The sequence below is a fragment of the Quercus robur genome, chromosome 8 (assembly GCF_932294415.1).
Source record: "Quercus robur chromosome 8, dhQueRobu3.1, whole genome shotgun sequence".
Taxonomy (NCBI): Eukaryota; Viridiplantae; Streptophyta; class Magnoliopsida; order Fagales; family Fagaceae; genus Quercus; species Quercus robur.
In genome coordinates, this window is record NC_065541.1 from 5,319,954 (window position 1) to 5,344,514 (window position 24,561).

General features: G+C 35.4%; 3 protein-coding genes across 6 annotated transcripts in view; 1 reads left to right on the top strand and 2 right to left on the bottom strand.

The window, feature by feature from the left end:
* LOC126694281 (altered inheritance of mitochondria protein 32-like) overlaps nt 1–9,315 on the bottom strand; it is a 44,893-nt gene extending 35,578 nt beyond the window's left edge. The window contains exons 1-5 of one of the 2 annotated variants that reach the window (XM_050390431.1): nt 8,856–9,305; nt 7,545–7,630; nt 7,118–7,423; nt 6,874–6,957; nt 5,940–6,481 (exon numbers count right to left, since the gene is read on the bottom strand). In XM_050390431.1, coding sequence (XP_050246388.1) covers nt 6,169–6,481; nt 6,874–6,957; nt 7,118–7,423; nt 7,545–7,630; nt 8,856–9,140 — 1,074 coding nt within the window. In that variant the 5' untranslated portion in view covers nt 9,141–9,305 and the 3' untranslated portion in view covers nt 5,940–6,168. Of the gene's footprint in view, nt 1–5,939; nt 6,482–6,873; nt 6,958–7,117; nt 7,424–7,544; nt 7,631–8,855 lie in introns of those variants that run through there. The other variant, XM_050390430.1, reaches the window with a different exon arrangement.
* Nucleotides 9,316–11,239: 1,924 nt separating this feature from the next.
* Nucleotides 11,240–16,437, bottom strand: LOC126694280 (WEB family protein At5g55860). Of its 3 annotated transcripts, none has more exons than XM_050390428.1 (4): nt 15,856–16,437; nt 15,573–15,637; nt 13,482–13,711; nt 11,240–13,260 (listed from the first exon to the last, which is right to left on the bottom strand). In XM_050390428.1, the coding sequence occupies exons 3-4, from the start codon at nt 13,656–13,658 to the stop codon at nt 11,458–11,460; spliced, it is 1,980 nt and encodes a 659-aa protein (XP_050246385.1). In that variant the 5' UTR covers nt 13,659–13,711; nt 15,573–15,637; nt 15,856–16,437; the 3' UTR covers nt 11,240–11,457. The 3 variants fall into 3 exon arrangements, with proteins under 3 accessions (XP_050246385.1, XP_050246384.1, XP_050246383.1); XM_050390427.1 differs by having other exon boundaries at nt 13,482–13,708; nt 15,573–15,641; nt 15,856–16,435; XM_050390426.1 differs by having other exon boundaries at nt 13,482–13,708; nt 15,856–16,434.
* A 7,326-nt stretch (nt 16,438–23,763) lies between these two features.
* On the top strand, nt 23,764–24,342 carry LOC126695734 (uncharacterized). Its single transcript, XM_050392554.1, has 2 exons — nt 23,764–23,978; nt 24,060–24,342. The coding sequence occupies exons 1-2, from the start codon at nt 23,764–23,766 to the stop codon at nt 24,340–24,342; spliced, it is 498 nt and encodes a 165-aa protein (XP_050248511.1).
* The last annotated feature ends 219 nt before the right edge of the window (nt 24,343–24,561 follow it).

Consider the following 24,561-nt stretch of genomic DNA (forward strand, 5'->3'; position numbering starts at 1 on the left):
TGGTTTCAATAGTGCTGGTGGGCCTCACACCTTGGCGGACACCAGGGCGAGAGTGGACTTCCACCCTCTTGACACCGCTATTTCACATTCGAACCTTGTTAGTCCTTGACTTGTCCAACAGTGAAATACAAGGAGAATTGCCACGCGACGGCTTTGCCAATCTAAGCAAATTAGAGTTTCTTGATTTGGAGGGCAATAACTTCAGTGGCTCCTTTCCTTTTCAACTTTTTCAATTGAGGTCTCTTCAATATCTTGATATGGGTTACAATTCATTCCATGGAAATATCCCCCCGGAGATAGGGAATATGACAAAGTTGAGGTACTTGTCTTTTAGCAACAACTATTTCTTTGGTGAAATTCCAACCTCGATCGTGAGTTTGAAGGAATTGACAACACTGGACTTAAGCTCCAATTCATTGTCATTGGAAATTCCTATTGATTTTGGCAATCTATCTAACATAGACCATTTGGACTTGAGCTACAACAGTCTCACAGGCACAATCCCATCGTCCATACAGAATTTGAAAAAATTGGATACACTAAACTTTATAAACAACTTGCTCAATGGAGAATTCCCATCCTGGTTGTTCGATATGAAGAACTTGACGAATCTTTTTATCGGTGGCAATAATCTCATTTGGAGTAACAGTGCAAAGATAGTGCCAAAGTTTACGCTATCCAAATTGTCTATGAAGTCCAGTGGTCTCGCAGGAAAAATTCCTGATTGGATTTCTACACAGAAGACTCTTGTACATTTGGACTTGAGTAAGAATCAGCTAGAAGGAATGTTCCCACAATGGCTTGCTGAAATGAAAGCTGAATATATAATTCTGTCAGACAATCGACTTACAGGTTCTCTCCCACCTCAACTTTTTGGCCCTAATCTACAAGTTCTTTCCTTGTCTCGGAACAACTTTTATGGAAAACTGCCAAGCAACATTAGTAATGCCACTGGACTCATGGCTCTTATGTTGGATGGTAACAATTTTTCAGGGAAGCTTCCTAAATTCATCTCCAACATTCTTCTTTGTTTACTGGATTTGTCAAACAACAAATTTTCTAGCAACACTCTTCCAGATTTTAGCTCCAATGTAAATCTCCGAATCATTGATTTATCTTCAAATGAATTCTCAGGTGAAATTTCAACAAACTTTTCCCAAAGTTCATTTCTCTCTTTGGGAAAAAATAAGTTTAGTAGCTTCCCTAGAAATCTTGCTAATATGAGCAACCTTCAATACCTAGACATCCATGACAACAAAATCACAGGTGAATTGTCAAATTCTATCTGTCAAATATCCACCCTTCAAATCCTAATTTTACGAAACAATTCCCTTAAAGGCTCAATCCCTGATTGTATTTTCAATCTTCCTAGCCTCCAAATTCTTGATCTGTCGACCAACCATCTTGTTGGAAAAATCCCTACAAATCTTGGAAATCTTACTGGTATGATTGAAACGCCTGGAGAAATCTTTTCTAGTTTTGGAAATATGGTAGTCCCCAATTATGTATTTCTGGAAAACCGAGTTCTTGTTATACTTGGAAATTGGAACAAGGCAAAACGTGTTATGTCATTCAAGACTAATGATCTGATGGTCAATTGGAAGAAGTCAATACAAGGTTTGTCATTTTACAACCTCAAGGGCTATTCCTTGTTAGACTTGTCAATTAACCAACTTTCTAGTGAAATTCCAGCTTCACTAGGAAGTCTGAAGGCTCTAAAAATTTTCAACATCTCACATAACAACCTTTTTGGGAGGATACCAGCAAATCTTGGTGATTTAGAGAATCTAGAGAGTTTGGACTTGTCACACAATAATCTGTCGGGCTCTATTCCACAATCCATAGCAAAGCTGCTACAGTTGACTATTTTTGATGTGAGTAACAACAAACTCAAAGGTAAGATTCCAGAAGGTAGCCAAATGGATACAATGAATGATCCAAACAGTTATGCCAATAACAGTGGGTTGTGTGGAATGCAAATTCAAGTGTCATGCTTAGAACATCTATCGCCAACAAAACCACCAGAGCTTAAGAGTAAGGAAACATGGTTCTCATGGGAAGGAGTGGGGATTGGATATGCGGTTGGCTTCTTTGTAGCTGTGGGAATCTCATATCTAAGTAATTCCTGCAAAACCTTCAATTATTGCAGTTAACAAAGAAGGCAAATGGTATAAATTTCAAGTTTCCTACAAGTTATGCATGGAGTCTTCTACGAACATTGTTCAGAAAAAGGTGTTATGTTGTTTGTGGGAGATCCCATTACTATTTTAAATTGTGTGGTTATTGTTTTGTTGTAGTATAGTAGCCAGTGAGGCTTATTTCTTATTGTCTTAATTTTTCTGCTTTTTTTTGTTATGTTTAAGTTTTGTTTGTCTGTTTGCACCCTTTCCGCACGTTGTACTGTTGCTTGTTTATGTAGGATTACTAAGTTGAATAAAATCTTGCTTATTCATCTAGATATATATATATATATATATATATTTGTTCTAAGGTTGAGGATTTAACTGAAGGGGAAACAATTGCATTTTGTATTAAGGAGAAGAGGCCAGAAGCAAAACGAGGGTGAATATGATCTCCAAATTGTCTTTTATTGGAGAATTGAGCAATGCCACATTACATTACATGTTGTGGAAGTTGAACAATCAAATTTCGTATGCTTGATATGGACACAATTATTGCCATAATTGATATAATTGGTTGAGTGGAAGAAAAATAAATAAATAAATAGCACCAAACTGCTTATGCATTATTGCTTCAGCTCAGCTTAAAGACTAGTTAATACCAGCGTTATTTTCAGAGGAACCATGTGATGGGCAGTTCTTTTGATCACCACAAGATGGTTTATTTATCCTGATAGCTTTTAAGGAATGCTGATGGTAACAAAATGAAAACTCAGATTTCCAATGCCAATTTTCAAAACAATAATCTAACTTCTGTCATTTACAAAATCACACTTCCCTAAAGTTGCTATGGAACTCATCTTCTGATGGTTCATTTTTCCTCTCCAAGCAGAAGAACAGGGAATTTAAGAGTGTTGCTGGAGGTCCATTTAGCCAATCTTTATGAAAGCTGGGACTGCTAGAGATGTGACCCTTTAGTTTCTTTTTGGTGAACTGTTACTAATTTAGTGATAAAAAATTCAACAACTGCTAAATGTGAACTATTGTAATTAGTACATAATAAAAATATAGTCAAGGGGAGTTTCTTGACCCTTGGAGTTGGAGTGCCTTCATACTAGCTAGGCTAAAACTTGTGTGCCTGTATTGTGTTTGTGGTGACATTCATAATATTTACTTTTAACTGTCTCAAATAGAAAATGTTAAAGCTAGTAGTATTAAATTATCAATTATTATATAAAAGGTTTACAAATGAAGGTATCAATGAATGAGATTAGTATCATATTTACAACATAATAACTTAAAATTTGAGCTGATAATGAATATGATTGGTATCATATTGTTATGTGAGATCTCTGATAGGTATGTCCCCATGAAAAAGGGGTAACTTTTGTGTAGTTTATGACTGGATATAACAGTTAAGATTCTCATTTTGTGATTGGATGTAACTATTAAGATTGTTTTTTAGGTAAGTCTTTCTCTTAACAGATATCTTATGGTTCCTTAACCTTTGGAGAACGTGGTGTTGTATTATAATTGGATGTAACAGTTAAGATTCTCAATTTGTGATTGGATGTAATTGTTAAGATCGTATCTTAGATAAATCTTTCTCCTAATAGATCTCTCTTTTTTCCTCATTTTTTGGAGAACGCAGTGTTGTATTAGTATATGTTCTCTATTCCAAACATTTCGGAAAAGTAGATGACAAGTTTTAAATCCTAATGCAAGCAAGATATGTCTTGTTTTTTTCACCACATCATGTATAACACGATTAGTATTTATCACAACTAACAAACTAACCAGATAATGAATGTGATTGGTATGATATTTTGCTATGTGCATCTCTATGATAGTTAAGTCCCCATGAAAAAGGAATAACTTTCATGTAGTTTGTGATTAGATGTAACAAAAAATTGTCAATTTGTGATTGGATGTAATTGTTAATGTTGTTTCTCGAATAAATATTTCTCTTAACAGATCACTTATCATTCCTTAATTTTTAGAGAATGTGGTGATGTATTATTGTAAATTCCCTATTCCAAACATTTCCTGAAAGTAGACAACATGTTTTGAATCTTAATGCAGTTAAGTCATGTCTTGTCTTTTAAGATTTGTTACAATAATTTACGAACTAACATGATAATGAATACAATTGGTATCATATTGTTATGTGCATCTTTGTGATAGGTAAGTCCCCATAAGAAAGGAATAACTTTTGTGTAGTTTGTGATTAAATGTAATAGTTAAGATAATCTCTTAGATAAATCCCTCTCTTAATAGATTTCTTCTTGTTGCTCAAACTTCAGAGAATGTAGCAACATATTATTGTAACTTTCCTATTCCAAATATTATGTGAAAGTAGATGATAAGTTTTAAATGCAATCAAGGCATGCCTTGTCTTTTTTGCCACATTGTGTATAACGGGTTTAGGGTTTATTGTAATAACTTATAGACAAACTTGATAATGAATAATATTTGGTATCATATTGCTATGTGTATCTTTGTAATAGGTAAGTTCCTATGAAAAAATGGGTAACTTTCTTGTAGTATGTGATTGGATGTAATGGTTAACATTGTCAATTTGTGATTGGATGTAATGGTTAACATTGTCAATTTGAAAAATCTTTCTCTTAGTTGATCTCTACTTGTGCTTCAATCTTAAGAATTTGGCATGTTGTATTATTGTAGGTTCTCTATTCCAATCTTGAAAAGTAGACTACGTGAGTGTTTGGATCCATGGTGCGTTTTCTTCTTGCGCGTTTTCTCTTTTTTTTTTTTTTTTTTTAGTCATAGTTGTTGACTATTCTCCCGTGCACTGTTCACGGGAACCACAAACTTTACTTTTCAACAACTTTTTCATTAAAAATGAATCCCACGACACTATTCACACATTTAAAAATTATTTTGATACTGTGTTTTTATTTTTCAGTTTTCAGCAAAAATAAGTTGTATCCAAACGGACCCTACATGCTTTAAATTCTAATTGACATGTCTTATACTTTTTGCCACATCTATAATGAGTTTAGAGTTTTGTTTTAAATGGAAAAAAAAAAATGACATTTCAAATATATTAAAGGGTAAATTAAGAAAGTTGTGAGAATTGTATTTCATTTATTAAATTTCAAAGGGGACAATATCTCAAAATAGAACAATTTATAAACAAAATGAGATGGAGAGAGAGAGTCAATGCAATATGCTCAAAATCAGATTATCGACATGAGAGAGCATACAATGTAAGTAAAAATGTCGTGCTCATGGGTACTTTCCTCCTTAAGGCTTCTATAAAGTGAACTACGATATAACAATAGAAAGAACCCATGTTGAGATTGCACATTGTAATCATTTTTCGTGATTGGGAAGAAGTTATGAGAGTTCCCAAATGTAGTCTTGAAGTGGCAAAGGATATATGGGGATGAAAAACCTAATATTTGAGGGATGCAAGCTTTAGATGAGCATTAAAGTCTTGTAAATACTGTTCATGTTTGGACTTTTCCTCCAAGGATATAGCACTCTTTCGAAAGAGCATTGCGCATTTTGATATACGTTAATGACTTTATCATTTATCCAAAATAAATAAATGAATAAAACACCAGTAATCAATGTTTTGTGTTGTTGGTCATATTTTCAATATTACTAGAATTATATGAAGTCAAAGGGCTATCAACACCACTCAGGGTTATCCAGATGGTGGAATCATTGATTTGAAGCATGACATAAACCCAAAGGTCTCATGTTTAATCCATCACACAATCAATCCATGAAATTTCTAGAGTGTCTCATGGATAAGGAGTAAAATAGTCCAGTCAAAGACTGGGACACCACTTCCTTATATATATACTTCAAATTATCGGAGTAGGGCTCCTTATGAGTTCCAGTCTTCCAGATGTGATGTGAAACCTTATGGTTTTGCTTACATCTTTACAAGTGATCAATCAATTAAATTAAGAACAAATAGTTACAAAGTCAATCTATAACCAAAGGAAAGAATGTGTTCAATCAAGAATAGCATAGCTTCAGGGGACTAAAATCATGGTTCATAGGCTGGGGCGTGCTAAAGTAGGCTTTTGATCCCAGAGTTTAGTTCCTTGCTGCTATTTTTATCAGAAATCACCTTTGTCCCACCCACATTGGCATCTAGATTCTCTAGCTTTTCAATAAACACAGGGTTTTGGCAGCAATATGAGTTTCCATTTCCCTGGCAACATCCCTTTACCTCATGTCGAGATCGACAAGCAGCAGTGTCCTCACTTTTAGGCGTTTGCGACAGTTCTTCAGCATTTTTCCCAACATCTGTCTTGCCATTTAATTTGATCCTTATTTCTTGGGATTTCTTCTGTTCCTCTTCTGAGAATCCCATCTCACCCCTGAACGCACCATCAAATGTTTCAGTAAAGCCTAGTCAACAATTTGAATTCAATCATGCTTGGAGACAAAATGTGGACCAGCAGTGTTTGACACTACAATGCAGCAACAAAAAATGAGGGTGGATAAACTCATTTATATCTACTCTAGATCCTGGGTCAGTTGAAGCACAATTTTCCATTACACTATTTTCTTTCTTACCTCCCAGCTTCATGACTCAAAAAAAAAAAAAAAAAAAAAATTTATCATGTATGCTCCTATCATACAGCTAAAACTGATATCAAAAGTGGATACAGCTCTGATGTAGATGCAAACTACCTAGAAAGAGATCTTACAGTTTACAGTTCACAGTTTACACGTGCACACACAAAGGACGAAGCAATGAGAATATTACCTCCACAGCCAATCTACAATTTCTCCTTTCAAAATATGTTGCACAAGCAATACGGGTACATCCTCTGGAGAGACATATCCATACCTATAGATTTAAAAAATAAAAAAAAGAGGGCTCCATTATCAATAAACTGATCAATGTATTATTGGGAAGGATGAAAAACTTTACCCGCTAAATCACATAGTATGAAAAACTTGAACGCATTAGGTGGTAAAAGTAAATCAATCAACTGACATCCGCTTACCAGTGCCCAGTGACTTCTCCATTGATTTTTGATCCAAATATGATAACATTTCCTGCATACTTATGCCCCCCAAGGTGTGAGCATGGGCTAACAGAAACTGTACTTTGAACACCATGTAATTCTATCTCTTCTTTGAAGCTACTAATCAAGGCAGGTCCACAAACTCCACAACGTTGATCCCGTGACCCATGACAACATACAAAAACATAGGAACCCTTTAATCTTTCAGGAGTTCCAGGAAGCCATTCACCATTCTTCACAAGCACTTCCTCAACAAATGAATCGACATCAAAGTGGGCCAATCTCCTGCATTTTTCACCAAACTCGATCAGTATTAACCTCTTTTTTTTTCTTTGTGGGTGGGGGGGGGGGGGGGGGTTGGAATGAAAAAGGATCTAACTAAATGCCAAATGAGCATGTCATTGACCTGTATCTTATCATGTCTGGAAAGATTAATACATCCCCATTTGATGTCTCAGTTCCATCATGTCCCTCACATATTGTCAAGCGGGTCTAAAGATAAAAAAGAGGAAAGAAACAAGGAGTGAAGGTTAACATCAATTAATACTATATGCCTGAAGGGAGGGAGATTATGGAACAGCAAGCAACATGTCGACTCACAAATTTAGGAAGGAAAGAATTATACAATTGATGTAACCGGTAAGATCAAGGATCAATAAACAGCATTATTCACTATCATCACAATACTTCATTCACTTGCCTAAACTCATATGCTGGTGGATACTCTCATTATGAAACAAATATAAAATACTAATTACCATAATAATCAAATCTAATAATTTGCTGGCCACATTTAACATTGGATCTAGGTAATAAACGGTCAACTAGCAGCTGATAACAAAAAAATTGCACGTCTATAATACATTATCCCCACACTCATGAAAGCTGCGACAGACCCAGAAGGCCAAGAACTGTTCTCCTACATAATAGTTTGAAACAGCAATAGTAGTCCAGCTGAAACTGTAAACAAGATATCACAATTGCTATGTAAAACACATTTCAATTCACTAAAGTTGCAATGAACCCATAGCAACATTTAGAACAAAGGCCTCCAAAATCACGTAACAACCCAATTCAAATTCACTAAATTTTCATTGAACCCGTACCAACTCCTAGAACAAAAGCCACCTAAATCCCATTCACTAAATTTACAATGAACCCATATCAATACTTTGAACAAAAGCCTCCAAAATCACACAAAAAACCCCATTTCGATTCACTAAATTTACAATGAACCCATATCAACACTTTCAACAAAAGACACCAAAATCATACCCATTTCAATTCACTAAATTTACAATGAACCCATATCAACATTTAGAACAAAGGCCTCCAAAATCACATAACAACCCAATTCAAATTCACTAAATTTTCAATGAACCCGTACCAACTCCTAGAACAAAAGCCACCTAAATCCCATTCACTAAATTTACAATGAACCCATATCAATATTTTGAACAAAAGCCTCCAAAATCACACAAAAAAAGCCCCATTTAAATTCACTAAATTTACAATGAACCCATATCAACACTTTGAACAAAAGTCACCAAAATCATACCCATTTGAATTCACTAAATTTACAATGAACCCATATCAACACTTAACACAAAAGTCTACAAAATCACACAAAAACCAATTTCAATTAACAAAATACCAAACCCAACTTTCACCAGAATGAAACTAAAAACCACAAAAAATCACAGTGACAGACACACACCTCTTTGTTCATATCAGCCTTCCTGACCATGACAGCAGCAAAGAGCAACCTGGGAACCTGATCGAATTCGGAGTCCTCGATTTTGGAGGGCCAAACCTGGGGGTTCTTGTAGCAAAGGAAGACATGGCGCTGGTAGAACTCGACTGACCCGGCGAGTTGACTCGTCCTGAAGTCCGGGCGAGAGAAACCGAACTCAGCATCAAGTGGGTCTGACACTGTGATTGGAGAAGAGGATGATGATGGGTTTGTGAGTATCATAGCTTCTTCTCTGTCTCTGCGAGCCATAGATAGATATTATTACTGTCACAGAGAGAGAGGGAGAGAGAGAGAGACAGAATTGAGTGTTGTGTGTGTCTGTGTTTTCACTTTTCACTTTTGAGACACAAAGCCTTTTTGTTTTTTGTCTCTTTCTTTCTAGTTTCTCTCTTTCCCTTTGTCTGAAGTCTGTAAAGTGACGGATAAAAAAAATTGATAGATGTATAGAGAATTGATGATTCTCCAATTATAGTCAATTCGTAGAAAAAGATTTTTTTTTTTTGGTTTGAATAAACACTTTATTTGCAAGAAGATACAGAAAGACATGTAATTAAGGGAGGGGCTTATGGCCATCTCTATCTAAAACTGAGCTAACAATGACGACAAGTTAAAGACAGAAACTAAACTAATCGACTCTAGTTCGAAAGAGTAGCCCATTAGGCTAAAAAGTGGACAGTAACGTTGCCTGTTTTGTTAACTATACTCATTAAAGAGGACTAGCGTGCCCTAGTGTTGTCATATGTGATTAATGTTAAATTTAGCATACCAAAAACACCCCCATCAACACTCAATTAGATGTTTCAGATACCAAATTATTTTTAGAATATGCTAAATAGAACTATAGAATTGCTATATGCTAATTTTTAAAAAATAATTTCTCTCTCTTCTCTACTACCTCTCTCCCTTTTATCTTGCCTCTCTCTCTTTATTGTGGGTGAATTACCTTCTTTTTTTTTTTTTTTTTTTTTAATAAATGACGGGTGTTATTTTAGGTTATTTTAATGGTTAATCGATTAAAGTAAGTGATAAGATATATAGCGTAATGTTAAATACTATAATAAAATAAATTAAGTAAATTTTTTATGTGTAAAAATATTATTTTTTTTAGAACATTTGATTCTAATGCTTAAGGTTTTACACAAATCACAATTGCATTGGAAGTAGTAAAAGCTAATGAACAAATATCATTTAAACTCAAAATACTTGACTCCCTATAAAAAGTTAATCGATTGCATTATAAAATTCAACCTTAATAAATGCTCTAGGCCATGCATTGGTTGGAAATGAAATAATGAATGTTATCTATATGCCCATTAACTAGTCTCAAATAGGAAATGAAATGTTAAAATTAAATAAATGATCCAAATTGTTATGCCAACAACAGTGAATTGTGCGGAATGCAAATTCAAATGCCATGCTCAAAACACCTATCACCAACAAAACTACCAAAGTTTAAGAGTAAAGAAACATGGTTCTCACGGGAAGTAGTAGGGATTGGACATACGGTTGGCTTCTTCGTAGCAGTGGGAATCTCATATCTAAGTAATCCCAGCAAAACCTTCAATTATTGTAGTGAACAAAGAAGGCAAAGGGTATAAATTTCAAGTTTCCTACAAGTTATGCATGAAGTCTTTTAAGAACATTGTTCAGAAAAACGTGCTATGTTGCTTGTGGGAGATCCGTTACTGTTTTAGATTATTTTTTTTTAATTATTTTTATTTATTTATAGGAGTTTGGTTATTGTTTACTGTTTTATATTATTTTTATTTTATTTTATTTATTTATTTATAGGAGTTTGGTTATTGTTTCTGTTGTAGTACAGTAGCTAGTGAGGCTTATTTCTTATTGTCTTGGTATTGCTGCTTTTATTTTTGGCACCCTTGCTGCTCGTTGTACTTTTGCTTGTTTATGTAGGATTACTAGAGTTGAATAAAATCTTGCTAATTCATCCAGAAATATATATATTTGTTCTAAGGTTGAGGATTTAATTGAAGGGGAAACGATTGCATTTTGTATCAAGGGTAAAAGACCAATCAGCAGAAGTAAAACGAGGGTGAATTCGAGTGAGGAAAGGAAAAATATGATATACTAATTGTCTTTTATTGGAGAATTGAGCAATGCCACATTACATATTGTGGAAGTTGAACAATTAAATTCCGTATGCTTTATATGGACACAATTTTTGCCATAATTGATATAATCGGTTGTGAGCAGCGCAAAAAAAAGAAAGAAAAAGAAGCACCAAACTGCTTATGCATTATTGCTTGAGCTCAGCTTAAAGACTAGATTGGTTTATTTATCCTGATAGCTTTTAAGGAATGATGATGGTAACAAAATGAAAACTCAGATTTCCAATGCCAACTTTCAAAACAATAATCTAACTTCTCCCATTTACAAAATCACACTTCCCTGAGGTTGCTATGGAGCTCATCTTCTGATGGTTCATTTTTCCTCTCCAAGCAGAAGAACAGGGAATTTAAGTCCATTTGTCTCAAATATACACACAACCAAACAAGTTCCTCTCTTAACCATTTATGATTGCACAAATTTCTGCTACACAAAAAAATCACACAGGCTTCTCACCAGGTAGATACGAAGGAGATGCACCCTCAATCTGATTCTTTTTCCTGTGAAAGATGCCACTGATATTAGGTAAAAGTACTTTCTTTGAAACAGAAGTAGTCTTCTTCTCCAACTTCCGGGTCTCAATAATTTTTGTTGGTTGGTTTTGCTTCGCTGGTTGGATTTGCTTTTGAACCTTATAGTGGAGTGGGGATGACTCTGATGACATCTCTGTTTCTGCCAAAATCCGAGATGCAGCCTCAGCCGCCTTCTTTTGTTCTTTCTCGCGCCACCTCCGCATCTCTCCCTCCACTGCCCTCTTGGCTGCTTCAGCCATCTCTGCCCTCTTAAGAGCCTCCTCAGTTGCAGCTTTCATATCTTGAATCTCCTTCTCAGTTGCTTCTAACTTCTTGAGGGCCTCATTTTCACTAGCCTTCACAGCTTCTACCTGAGCCACGGCAGCAGCCACTTTCATTTCTGCTAATGTGTCAGACTCCTCAACTTTACGGCTCAAGGACTCATATTCTTCCCTCGATATTGTGATATTGGCACCGGACTCAGAAGTTGAGGCACGTGCAGCAGTAGTTCTCTCAGACAAGGCCCTAATCCGATCAAGGGCACTTGCCTCTGCTGCTTTTGCTTCTTCAGCTTCTTCCAAAGCAACTCTCAGCTTCTTTTCTGCTTCTTCTAATGCAATTTTGGTAGTGTCAGCTTCTTTCTTCAACTCCTCTGCTTTAGTTTTCATCTCTTCTGCTTCTCGGCATTCATTTTCAGTTTCAGACGAAAGCTGTTTAAGTGCTGAGATCATCTCCTCAGAAGCACCTCTTGCTTTCAATTCTTCCCCAAGGCATGCTTCAAGCTCAGATTTAACTTTCTGAAGCTTGACATGCAGATTTCCAGCAATGGACTCTGTTTCTGCTTCCTTTGCCTTCAGTTCGGAATGCTCTTTTTTCACATTCTCCAGCTCCACCTTGAGAGCTTCCGCCAAGCTTCGAAGGGTACTTTCCTCTTCTGCGACCTTCTGTAGTGACCCCTTAGCATCATCCAGCTCTGAAGTGACAGTTCTCACAGAATCCAAATCTGAAGCCTTTGCATTTTCCATTTGCTTTTGCAGAGCCTCAATTTCATTCATTGTATTGGTCAGTTGTGCTTCCATATTTTTGGTGAGTTCAGGATCCAACTCTTTCTTCAAAGCAAGCAAGTTCTTTGATGACTCCTCCAGACTAGCTTTATATGACTGTCTTTGAACATCCTTTTCTGCAAAAATATTTGCTTGTTCTTCTTGGGCTTGTGAAGTTGCAAGCTTCACTTGTTCAATTGATTCCTGTATAGTTGAAATTTCCTTGGAAAGCTCACCAGTTTTCTCCATGTTTGCTTTCACTGCACCTTCGGCTTCTGCTGCTTGCTTTAAGGCAGCAACTTTTGCTTCCAAGGACTCATCACAGCCCTGACGGATTTTCTGTAATTCTTGCTTTGCAGCATCAAGTTCAGTAATCACTATCATGTACTGTTCTCTTGCAGTTTCTAAGTCTTGCTTCCAAGCACCATTAGTTCCAATAGTTTGGCCAGAGTTTGATTCTTCAAGCTCCTTTGCCTGATTCTTTGCAGCTTCTGTTACCTTGACTGCTGATTCCCTGGATTCACTAAGTGAAGTCAACTTCTGAGTCAAACCCTCAACTGTTATTTTAGCCTTTTCAAGCTCTACAAAGGCTTGGGCCTTAGTGGTTTCAGCATTCTTTAGTTGTTCCTTTAACTTGTTCAGCTCTTTCTGAGCCAGGAGAAGATGGGTCTCCTTGGCTAGCACTCTCTGCAGTGAAATAATTAAAATCATAAACAGCATATTTGAAACTTTAAAAAGAACAATTGTATAACTTGGCATTACAGGATTCATTAAACGTTAGAGGAGTCTCAATGGACAAAAATCTGTGTTGATTAACCATCTCAAAAATGCCTGGATAATAAAAGTGTCTAGTGGTACAGATTTATAAGTACTTTACAACACAAGGAAAATGGAAGATTCACAAGTACCTCTGCAGAATGAGGTTTCGCCTTCTTGATGGCAGGTTTTTCCCCTGAGAAAGCACCTTCACCAAATAGGTTGACAGCATCTTTAACAGATTGAAAAGGTGCACTAGTGTCTATCTCTCCCACCTCTGCTTTAGTATTAGGAGAGTCAGTAGCATTTTGATGGTCTTTTGTACCCATACTACTTCAATATTAATTTTTTTTTTCTTTTCAATTTCTATGAGGCCCACCTGCCGATAGCAATTAAAAAAAAAAAAAGGTTAAATATTGAACACATGTTGAGAAGGAAGAAGAGAGAGGGTGATCACCACAAGTTGACAATACATCAAACATATCTCAATCTCATCAGACAGTAGGACTTCAACCAAATTTCATTATCCTCAATATCTTAAAAAAAAAAAAAAATACTAGTTACTACCACATTTAAGTAGAGGGGGGGGGGGGGGGGGGGGTAGGAATGATATATACACACATAGATTGAAAAATCCTAATACAATAGGATCTAGAAATTATTAAAGCAACTTGATTTTAAAGAAGGGAGAAGTAGATCAGAGATGACCAGACAGTTTTACAAATTCATGAAGAGAGTGGGTTTGAACCATCCTTCTCCTATTCAAACAAATGTGAAGTCACTCTTGAATCTAAACAAGAGCTATGAGAAAATGATGAACCACTACTGGAGGAGGGGAAAAAAAATCACAACATATCAACCTTAAATTTTATCTTAACTTCGTCCCATTTCCTGTTAACATCCTTTTAACATGACAACAAATATACTGGATACGTACATCCAACTGGAACTACTATTATGAATCATTCTGAACCCCCCCTCTTTTACCCTGTGGTCCTACTGATCACAGATGCCATCTCTACAACAGACAGAGGCATCTATCAGTTTCTGAAACTCAGGGCAAGAGTTTCTCAACAGATAGGGAATAAAATATGATCAAGGGATAATGAAGCCATAAGAGACACAAGATCCTTACAATTTGGCATAAAATGGCGTAGATGGTACTCACACCTCCAATAAACCAACAACCATGTCATTTACGTACCCTTCATAATATCATTTTTGTAGGATCCTAGCTTTAAAGTACCAATTATAAAAATAAAAAATATACAAAACAAAGTCCCCAAGACCAGCACCAGCAATGCCCATAGACTTCAAGGATGACCTCAATTTTCCATAGAATTAACAACTAAAATTTTTCATAATTAATATATGATACCATAACTAAGTTGGGTAATTCTTCTACAATCTCATCAATTTCTCTTCAATCATTAAATGCTTCATCAATTTGAGGCTTTGATAAACTATTGATTCCACAGAAAAATGATGCCAATGGCCCACTACAAGAACAAGGAAGTAAATGGACATAGCATATTGCTACCTAAATCGACCTCCAAACAGTAGCACAGAGTGCATTGAGTTTGGCTCCCCCACCCAAAGCACTTTACATAAGTATCAGCTATGAAACACATGTAAAACAAAACCAAAAAAAAGATTCTAAAAATACGTAGCAGAGCATATCTTGCTCTAGAGAAATCTATGCCAACTACAAAGAATAAGTGATAAAGGAAAATGGGTTGCCAACAAAGAAACTTTTAAAAATAGACTAACCTATACCTTCTAAGCATTCTACTGAGAACATAAGGAACAGAATAATGATGAAAAATAAAATGTAAATATGTGATACCCTTATATAAAAAGTAAAAAACTTGAAAGGAACCTGGTGGGCACCACATTTGGCAACAAGGTAAATTGTCCATCACTTGGCACTCATCTAATTATCCCAGAAATGGCCCAAAATCTCATTTGAAATGATCGCAGTTCACACCCACATAGAAACTCTACCGCTACCCCTTAACTAAAAGTTAAAAAGTAAAACTTTATTTTTTATCTAAAGTTTGCCCCAAACCACAACCTCTAAAAACTTCATACAACACACAAAAAAAAAAAAAAAAAAATGTATACACACAATTTAGAAGGCATTTCAATTATTCAATACTTTTCCCACAAGTTTCCAAGACTATTCCACAAATTCACATAGAGCAAAGCAAAAGAATTAATTATATAACAAGTAACAACTATACCTTAGTAATCACTTATTCTCTCAGCGATACAACTCTCCAATTCTCAAGCTGTTCAAGTCCAAAACCTAACTTGACAATCCACCAAGTTAGAAATTTTAAGCTTCCAAAGTTGAAAATGAAGTTAATAAAAAAAAAAACAAAAAAAAAAAAACAAACAAATAAAAAACAAAAAAACCTAGAACTAAACAATGATTAACCACCAAACAAAATTAAACCCAGAAAATAAAAATTTGAACTTGAAAAGCAGAATTAGAACAAAAGGGTTTAACAAAAACTTGCTTACCCAGAAACCCTAATCAAGCCCTAAAAAAGTCACGGCAAAGTCAAAGCCAAAATACCCACTTTCAGTACAACCAAACTGAAAATCAGAGACAGTCTTCTTTGATCATCATCTTCTTCGAATCATCTTCTTCAATCTTCTAATAAAAACTCAAAAAAAAAAAGCATACCCTTTTGAAATTCAAAACCCAAATATTGAAAATTTCTCAGCTTTTGCAATAAATTCAGAGAAAAAAATTTAGTACCCAGAAAAGAAAAAAATGGAAACTTTTCTCTGACAAAGTAAGGAACAAACTTATAAGAAGATACTGAGAAATCAGATTTTAGGGTTTTGAATTTGAAATGGTGTCTGAGAAAATAGAAACGGTCAGAGAGAGAGAGAGAGAGAGAATTTGAAATATTCAGAAAGCTGTTTGAGACAAAATTTCAATCAGAGAACTCAGTGTGTGAGAGAGAGAGTTGGGTGGGAATCTAGTGCAGTGTTTATTTAGTGAAGTCATTTTATTGTGTGCTTTGGTTGTTGTACATTTTGGACAAGTTTTGGGCTTCATGCTGACGTGTCTCTCAGATGTACAATGCAGTAGAGCGAGTTAGCAAAGAAAACTGGAGGGGTATGAATTGCAAGGGACTTTACAATGTAGAATTTTGGCTTATTGAAAGGTGGGGGGGTGACACGTCAGCTGGTGGCACCGTCCAAGACGACACAGTGGGTGACCTAAAAAAAAGGTTAAGATGAGAAAGTAGAGAAGTGGTTTTGGACCTTTGGGTTTTTATGGGTCTCAGCAAAAAAAAAAAAAAAAAAAAAAAAAGTTATAGTTTATGGGATCATTGGAGATAGTAGTGCTTTGCCTTTTAGTTATTTTCAAGTTTCATCTTTTTGATGTGTCAAGACTCATATGTGTCTTTCTCTCTCTCTCACAGGTCACAGTTCACACGGCAAACAAAGTTAACAAACACAAACAAGCATCACTTTCTCTGGCTTGAACCTTTGACTTGAAAGTGGTCCAAATGGACATGCATATTGCATATCCAAGTTTAATGATCCAAATGGATGTGCTACCAACCTTGATCCATATCCTTTTTTACTCAGAAAAAAAGAGAGAGTAAATAAATGTGCTACCATATATAATGATATATTTGGGATTTTTCACCAAGAGAATGATGGCAAGGATATGATTTTTTACCCAAATGATGGTGAGGATATGTTCACTTTATTAGTATCATATGAAGCATTTTGCTTATGGATTAAATGAAGATACAAGATTTACCACTCATACTCATCGTCTAGGGTTAATGGCTTGGTATGAGGTAGGTCTTGAATTCGTCCATTCAAAGATGATGGCATGAGACTAGTTTGCCTCTCAGCACCTGAAACCCTGGTATTGACATCTTCCACCACCTAAAGCCATTGGCACCAGGGGGGTTGAGGTTTTCTTATGAATCAAATCACTTGAGGGCATCCTCATCTAAGCTCCTTGGGTATTATTGGTTACTCAACAGTAGAAGAGTTATCGTGGTCATACTCATATAGAATAGCCACATCTAGTCACCCCTCAGCCTTTTTATTTAAAAACTTAGGGGGGGGGGGGGGGTTGTTAAGTGTGAGAGAAAATTATGTGTGTAATGTATGAACCCTACCCCCATGTGAGAGATTTACACATATCGTCAGTTCACCTAAATGCCTAATACCATCTAGGGGGAGGTCATATGATTTAGAAAATCATTCATGTGATAAGTTTTATATTATTATTTTGTTATTAGATTTGTCATTTTGATTCATTTATGCCTTTTGGATGAACAAGATATAAAACAACATGACTAAGGTATCTAAAATTATTTTCTTATAGGTTAACTTTGCTCAAGAGTTATGTCAAAGAAGTACACCCTCGAAACATGACCTAGAATTCAAGTAATCTATTTTGCAAAATGAATGATACGTTCAAGAATGATTATTCTAGAAAAAAAAGAGGGGGAGGGGGGGGGGGGGGGGGGCTTTTGATGTCCTCCACCTTATTGGTAAGCTTTACAAGCATTATAATTTTTTTTTTTTGGATAATTTGATAGTTAAGAGAGGGGGATTTGAATATTAATCATCTCCATTGGAAAGCCAAAAAATTGTTACTTGAATTATAAGACTCTTAGCAAATTAAATCCTAATTTTAAGGTTAACCATTTACTCCCACAAGTCAATCTCCTAATTTTGAGAATACATACATACATACACACATACATACATACATATATATATATATATATATATGTATGTATGAATTATTCACATATTTTTATAACTCCAAATATTAGCCTAAGTACATTTACCTAATGTATTAAATAACATGTTTTATAACTTCTTCTTTTTAAATTATATTTTATTGTATTGGTCAAAATATCAATGCAACACTAAAAATATTTGATATAATTGATATATGCCAGTACATCTTGGAATTTTATCAAGTACATTTTAGAGGAGTACGGTACCAGTTTAATGACCGGTATTGCAAGTAAGGTAAATAATGGTACGATATTGACTACTTTGCTTTGAATACTTTAGGATTTGAGTAAATTTATAAGACCTATTAGTTGGTATAATATTTACTTAAGCGTTTGGCTTGTTGAAAATTTTAAGAATTTTTGAAATCCCCTTCTTTCCAATATTGTTAGGCGTGGTTGCTTATGGCTCATGCATATTAAATCCAAATTTCTATGGGCATGTTATTTAAATATGAATTTGGATTAAAAATGAATAATTCCTAAAATATTGTGAAATTTTGATTATTTATTTGATAATTTTACATTTTAATTTTTTTATGGGAGATAATTTTACAATTTCTGAACATGCATCGTAATTTTAGGAAATGCGAGAATTCTAGCCAACTCCCAACTTTTAGGTAGAAAATATTAATTCTCATATATATTGTATTTGAGATAATTAGTAATTAGTATTACTGATGAGTGATGTGTCCTTGAATTCAAATTTTCATTTTTTACCCTTCAAAATAACTACACGAAGTTAATTTTGTAATATATATATTTCATCAAATAAGATGGTTATCAATGTTCATGGGCATTGTTGCAATTTAAAAATGCATCCATGATATTTTTTTGGGCCTTACATCCGTAATGGTCTAATTATTAATTTTTAAAATAGATTTCTTTAGTCACTAAAGGTATATGCATAAGAATATTTTAATAATTAATTTTTTAAATATAATGTAATCCAAAATATGGTATAAATTTAAATTTTAACACATTTGAGCAACATCAATATCATCTCTCGGGAATTATGTTTATTGTAAGTTTTTTTTTTTTACAAGATAAAAATTTTATTATAGCTTAATCTAAATGTATATGTATATAAAACTTTTTTTTGGAGACTTGAACTCTAGCCCTACCGTACTAAAGGTGCATAGTGTATAATTATTGTAAGTTTAAACTCTTATGGTCTGTTTGAGATCTGCTTATTTTATTGAAACTGAAAACTTTTTGCTGGAAGTACGATAGATAAAGGTAAAAGTTAACTGAAATAGTACAGTGAGACTCATGAATAATACCAAAAAGTGCAATAGGGTCCATAAATAGTAGTAAAAATAAGCTGAATAGTAAAATAAGTTGATAAAAATAAGCATAGCCAAGAATCAGTAGTTTATATTATAATTCTTGAGATTTTAAAATTTAAATTCTCAACAACTGAGTAGAGACCCTTAAAAATATTCGGAATCTACTTTCAAAAGTGCCTTTAATGTCTAAAGAACAAGAATATTCTAATGAGATCCTTTTAATATATTTTTTACACAAACATGTGAAAGGCCATCACGTGGATATCTCACTAGCTGGCAATTTATTTTATCTAACAGTATAACGTCCCTATAAAAAATTTGAACTAAGATTACAAAAACTGTAAGGGGTATCTTTGAATTAAAAAAAATTATAAGATTCTCCTGAATAAACCAAATTTGGACATAATTGATAATTCTATTTCTATCATCTAAGGGAATTGATCAATATAACAATTTGTAAATCTTTAATAAAAAAAATTGTGCTATATCTTATATAATAAATCTCACAAATAGAAACACCGATCGATATTAATCTTTGATTGAATAACAAAGTATACCACATTACATGCTAGATATACTTAATCTAATGAGCTCATAACAAGGAAGTTTAATTCTTGCAAAAACGAGGAAATGTTTTGTTTCATACTTATATGCAACAAATATTGCATAATAGGTTATGTGGCTGTAAAAAGAAAACATGTGTGCAGAGATCATGTGTAATGCATATGATTAGGTGAACCCTTAAATACTTATTATGTGTAATTGTTATTCTTATGGTTTAGTTATTCAATAGTTTGGTTATGTTTTTATTACAGTGAATAATTATTTCTTATGAATAGCTATTTTTTAAAATGAAGAATAACTATTCCTCTCTAAAAGGGTTATAATAGTTATTCCTTAGTAGATATAATAATTTCCAACACTAATATATTTCCAAATAAATAAACATTCCATATCCACCTAACAATTATGGAAATAAAAAATCATTAAAAAATAACTCATCTCTCTAAAATTTAAAATATATTATTTTCTAGGAAATATAATCGTATGAATGAGATATTTTCTAAAATAGATCATAAATTTTATTCTAATGTTACAACTTACGACCAAACTAATGAATATGTTTAGTTATTCCATTACAACATATTTTATTCCTGGTAATAAAGATTATCATTCATGTTGTAATCCACATTCAGTGTACCAAACATACCCTAATTGTTGTATGCAAGTATGCAACAAAACTTTTCTCCAAAGACAAATGCCGAAAGGTATATTTTTTGGGAAGAGTATTTTGGTGTTGATGATGATGAAATGCGCAGCAATGGAAAGCATATCATTCATGATTTTTTTTTTTTTATTATTATTATTTTTTTATGAACGCATACCATTCATGATATATTACAATCTATGTATCAATCATATATACAACTATAGGCCCTAAAAAAAAGAAAGAAAGTATATATTAGTACTACTATGGATGCCAATAAGGAGAGTAGTGGCAAACATTTAGCAATATATAAATGCACAACCTGTCTAGAGGTACAAGCACTTACCACTCAACTACCGTAACAATGTTCTCAAAAAATGAAATAAAATATCACAACAATGTTTGCTTTTATAACTTAAAGATGTTGTTTAATTGGTGTGCATAAAGTCTCTTGTTCTCTTATAAAAAAATTTCATAGGTTGAAATTCTATATATAAAGTGTGCACTTGAATTGTTTTCTTGATTGAAATGTTTATTTGTTAAAAAGTTGATAAAAGTATAATTATACTTAAAAATTAATGAATTTTTAAAATACTGTACATAAATAAATTAGTTAAGAAATTACTGGAAAAAAAAAAATCCAAACACACACTTATTAAGATTTTCATAATCTTGTAGCAGTGAAATGATTCTTTGTTCTTTATCCAGTTATAAATAAACTTTTTTTTCTCCTTACACTAGTTTTGTTTTTGATAAACTGTTGTATTTTTCTTTAATTGTCTTATCTTCTGCAAATTAATAGGGACTAGGTGTCTTGTTAGTGCAGTGTGTCTTTGGTGTCATCCACTTAGGATCTACGGATTTATTTTGTGTTTTTACTTTTAAGACAAAAGTCAAGTTGTTCATTATAACTATATTGTACATAATAACAAACAAGTTCTAACAATGGTATCAAAAAGTTACTCGTGTCTTTATTGTGTTTGTGGATTATTTGCATATTGCAAGTTTCATGAATACGTATATATATTTATTATACTAAGGTGGGTGTACCTTGATTGGTTCTTCCAAGAACTCATATTTTGTTTTTATTTTCATATTTTGTATACATTTTCTGAATCTGATAACAAAAAACATTGAATATCCCATTTGGCACTTGATTTTTCATATAAAAAAGTTACTTTTCTCATTGTTATGCTCACAATCTTTTCCCATAACCTTAAGTTCTGTTTACGAAAATGCCAAAAAATTGTTTTTGTAATTTGCTTTCATTCTCACATTTTTTGGGTATTGAAAAAAAAAAAAAAACCCTCAAACAAGTTTTTCACTAGTAGGTCCCATGAAAAATAAAAAATAAAAAAACATAATACATCATGTCTTCAGAGGAATCAATATGTAAGCTCTCGAAAGTTGAAACACTTTATTAACATTTTTGAAAGTTCAGTAAGTGTATAAAACACCTTGAACGTTTAGGCCCCCAATTTATAAATTACCAATTCAAACTTAATATCAAACAATTAATATGCGGAATATGAACATAAACTTAATACAGAATTGATAAACAATCTAAACTGTACGGCACCGAGGTCCCAAGACCTAATTGGGCCCTGGGTTTAGGCCCAATGGCACGGCCCCATTACTTTTGTACGGCACCAAGGTCCTAAGACCCAATTGGGCCCTGAGTTCAAGCCCAATGGCACGGCCCCATTACTTTAAATTCTGCTTGAAACTACCTTCACAAACTACGAGTTTTGAGCCTCGACCCCTAACCAATGCTTGGCATAAGTTTCCCGAACAAACAAGGAAGTCTTGTCTAGACGTACCATAGGATGCTCAGCAGTTCAGGAAACATCACTACCGAGCATATTAACTTAAGTTGGAACCAAGTTCCAAAGCCATAATCGCTGCATTCCACTCTCACCTAAACATCCACTTACAACAGATAATATTGGACCTTCAATTGCACTAACAATGGCAGTAATAATGATCTCCCCACTAACTTAGAGCTATAAATAGGAGAAGTTGGGGAAGAAATGGGGGTTGAGAAAAAAGGAGAAAAAATAGTTATTCAGGGAGGGAGAGAGGATATTACTTTGAGTCTCTATGCCGAGAACGACCCAAAGTAGGAAATCCTAAAGCCCACCTTATAAATAAGTTGTGAGCCTAAGTGAGGCTAAGCCCAATAGTCTCATTTCCGGCGCGCACAATTGGCGCCCACCGTGGGGCTCTCCTACGAAGCTATGGTTCGATTGAGACTCAAACGAGGGAAATGTCCGAGGGGCGTTCGGGAGGGCTCGCCCAGAGCGGTTCGATAGGATCTTCTCGGGGTTCCACATGGCGGGAAAGAAGAGAGAAAGGGCGTGAGGATAGGGAGCGTCTGCGAGGAGAAGAAGAATCTGGCCTGGGAGAGGGATCGGACCAGACTCACCGAACGATGTTGGGTGCCTCGAGACACGGGCAGCGTGATGATAGGGACTGAGAGCTGGAGCGAGAGCTGGAGCGGTTGCGTAGATTGGTAATGGATCTAGAGTTGGAAGCAAGGGGTTGACGCCAGGAAAGGGATCGAAACCATCGACAAAGGAGAGATGATAGCATGGGAAATCGAGGCGAAGAGAGCTCTAGCCAATCCGGTCCCCAACAATTCCAAGACCGGTCACTCTCCCGAGAATCACGCCGGCGCAGGAACCACTCACACTCCCGAGAGACACGTCATCATCGGAACTGTTCACGTTCGCGCAGATACGATGACTGAGGCTCGGATTCACCAGAGGAACGACGACCCCACAATGCTGCCATGGACGCCATAAGCCGGGCCTTACGAAGGGCTACTCGGTCACCATTCTTCGATGAAATTGAATGGGCTCCTATGCCGAGTCGATTTACACGACCACCATTCAATTCCTACGATGGGAAAATGGATCTTGTGGAGCATGTCAGTCATTATATCCACATGATGTCCTTGCATGCACACAATGATGCGCTGATGTGTAAGGTATTCCCCTCTAGTCTCGGCTTCACGGCCCTAAGATGGTTCAATGGGTTACGAAAAGGTTCCATTCGCAGCTTCGCCGAGCTGATCCAAGAGTTCGGTAGTAGATTCGTGACACGCAGCTGAGTGCTGCAACCGGTGGATGCGTTACTTTCCATAAAGATGAGGGTCGGTAAAACCCTTTGGAGTTACGCCAGTCAGTACTGGGAACTATACAACGAGATCGGTGGGGGAAATGAGAAGATAGCGGCAAGCACCTTCAAGATAGGGCTCCCCGAGGATTCTGAACTACGGGAGTCGTTGACGAAAAGACCTCCTGAGGATATGAGGCAACTTATGAGGCGCATTGAGAAGTATAAGCGTCTGAAAGATGATCGGTTGCAGAATAAGGGGAAGGCCCCATTACTCGGCAGATCTTGGTAGGGCATTATTCCGACAAGACCGAAAAAAGATTTCAGGATGCAGGAATCAGAAGCACAAATTGAAGGAGTTAATGTGGTGTTCAAAGAGCCGGTGCATAAAATTCTAGATCGGATTAAGAACGAATCGTTCTTCAGGTGGCCGAACAAGATAGGGGGTGACCCATCTCGGAGGAATCAAAACTTGTACTGCACATACCACAGGGATAAAGAGCACACCACCGAGCAGTGTCGGGTATTAAAAGATCATCTCGGGCAGCTAGTAAAAGTAGGGTATCTGAAAGAGTTCGTAGTGGATTCTGCAGACCAAGATGCCGGCTAGGGTGTTCAGCAGAAAAGGAATCCCCTTCCACCCTCGCTGGGAGTGATCGAAGTCATCCACGCTGCCCCGAGAGATGCGGCCACAGCTAAGGGAGTATTGACAGTGGCCTGCACGGAGGGAGAATCACCCGAGAAAAGGATGAAAGTTGGTCGGCTGACAATCTGTTTTGACAAGGAAGACTTGGAAGGGACGATCCAACCTCATGATGATGCGTTGGTA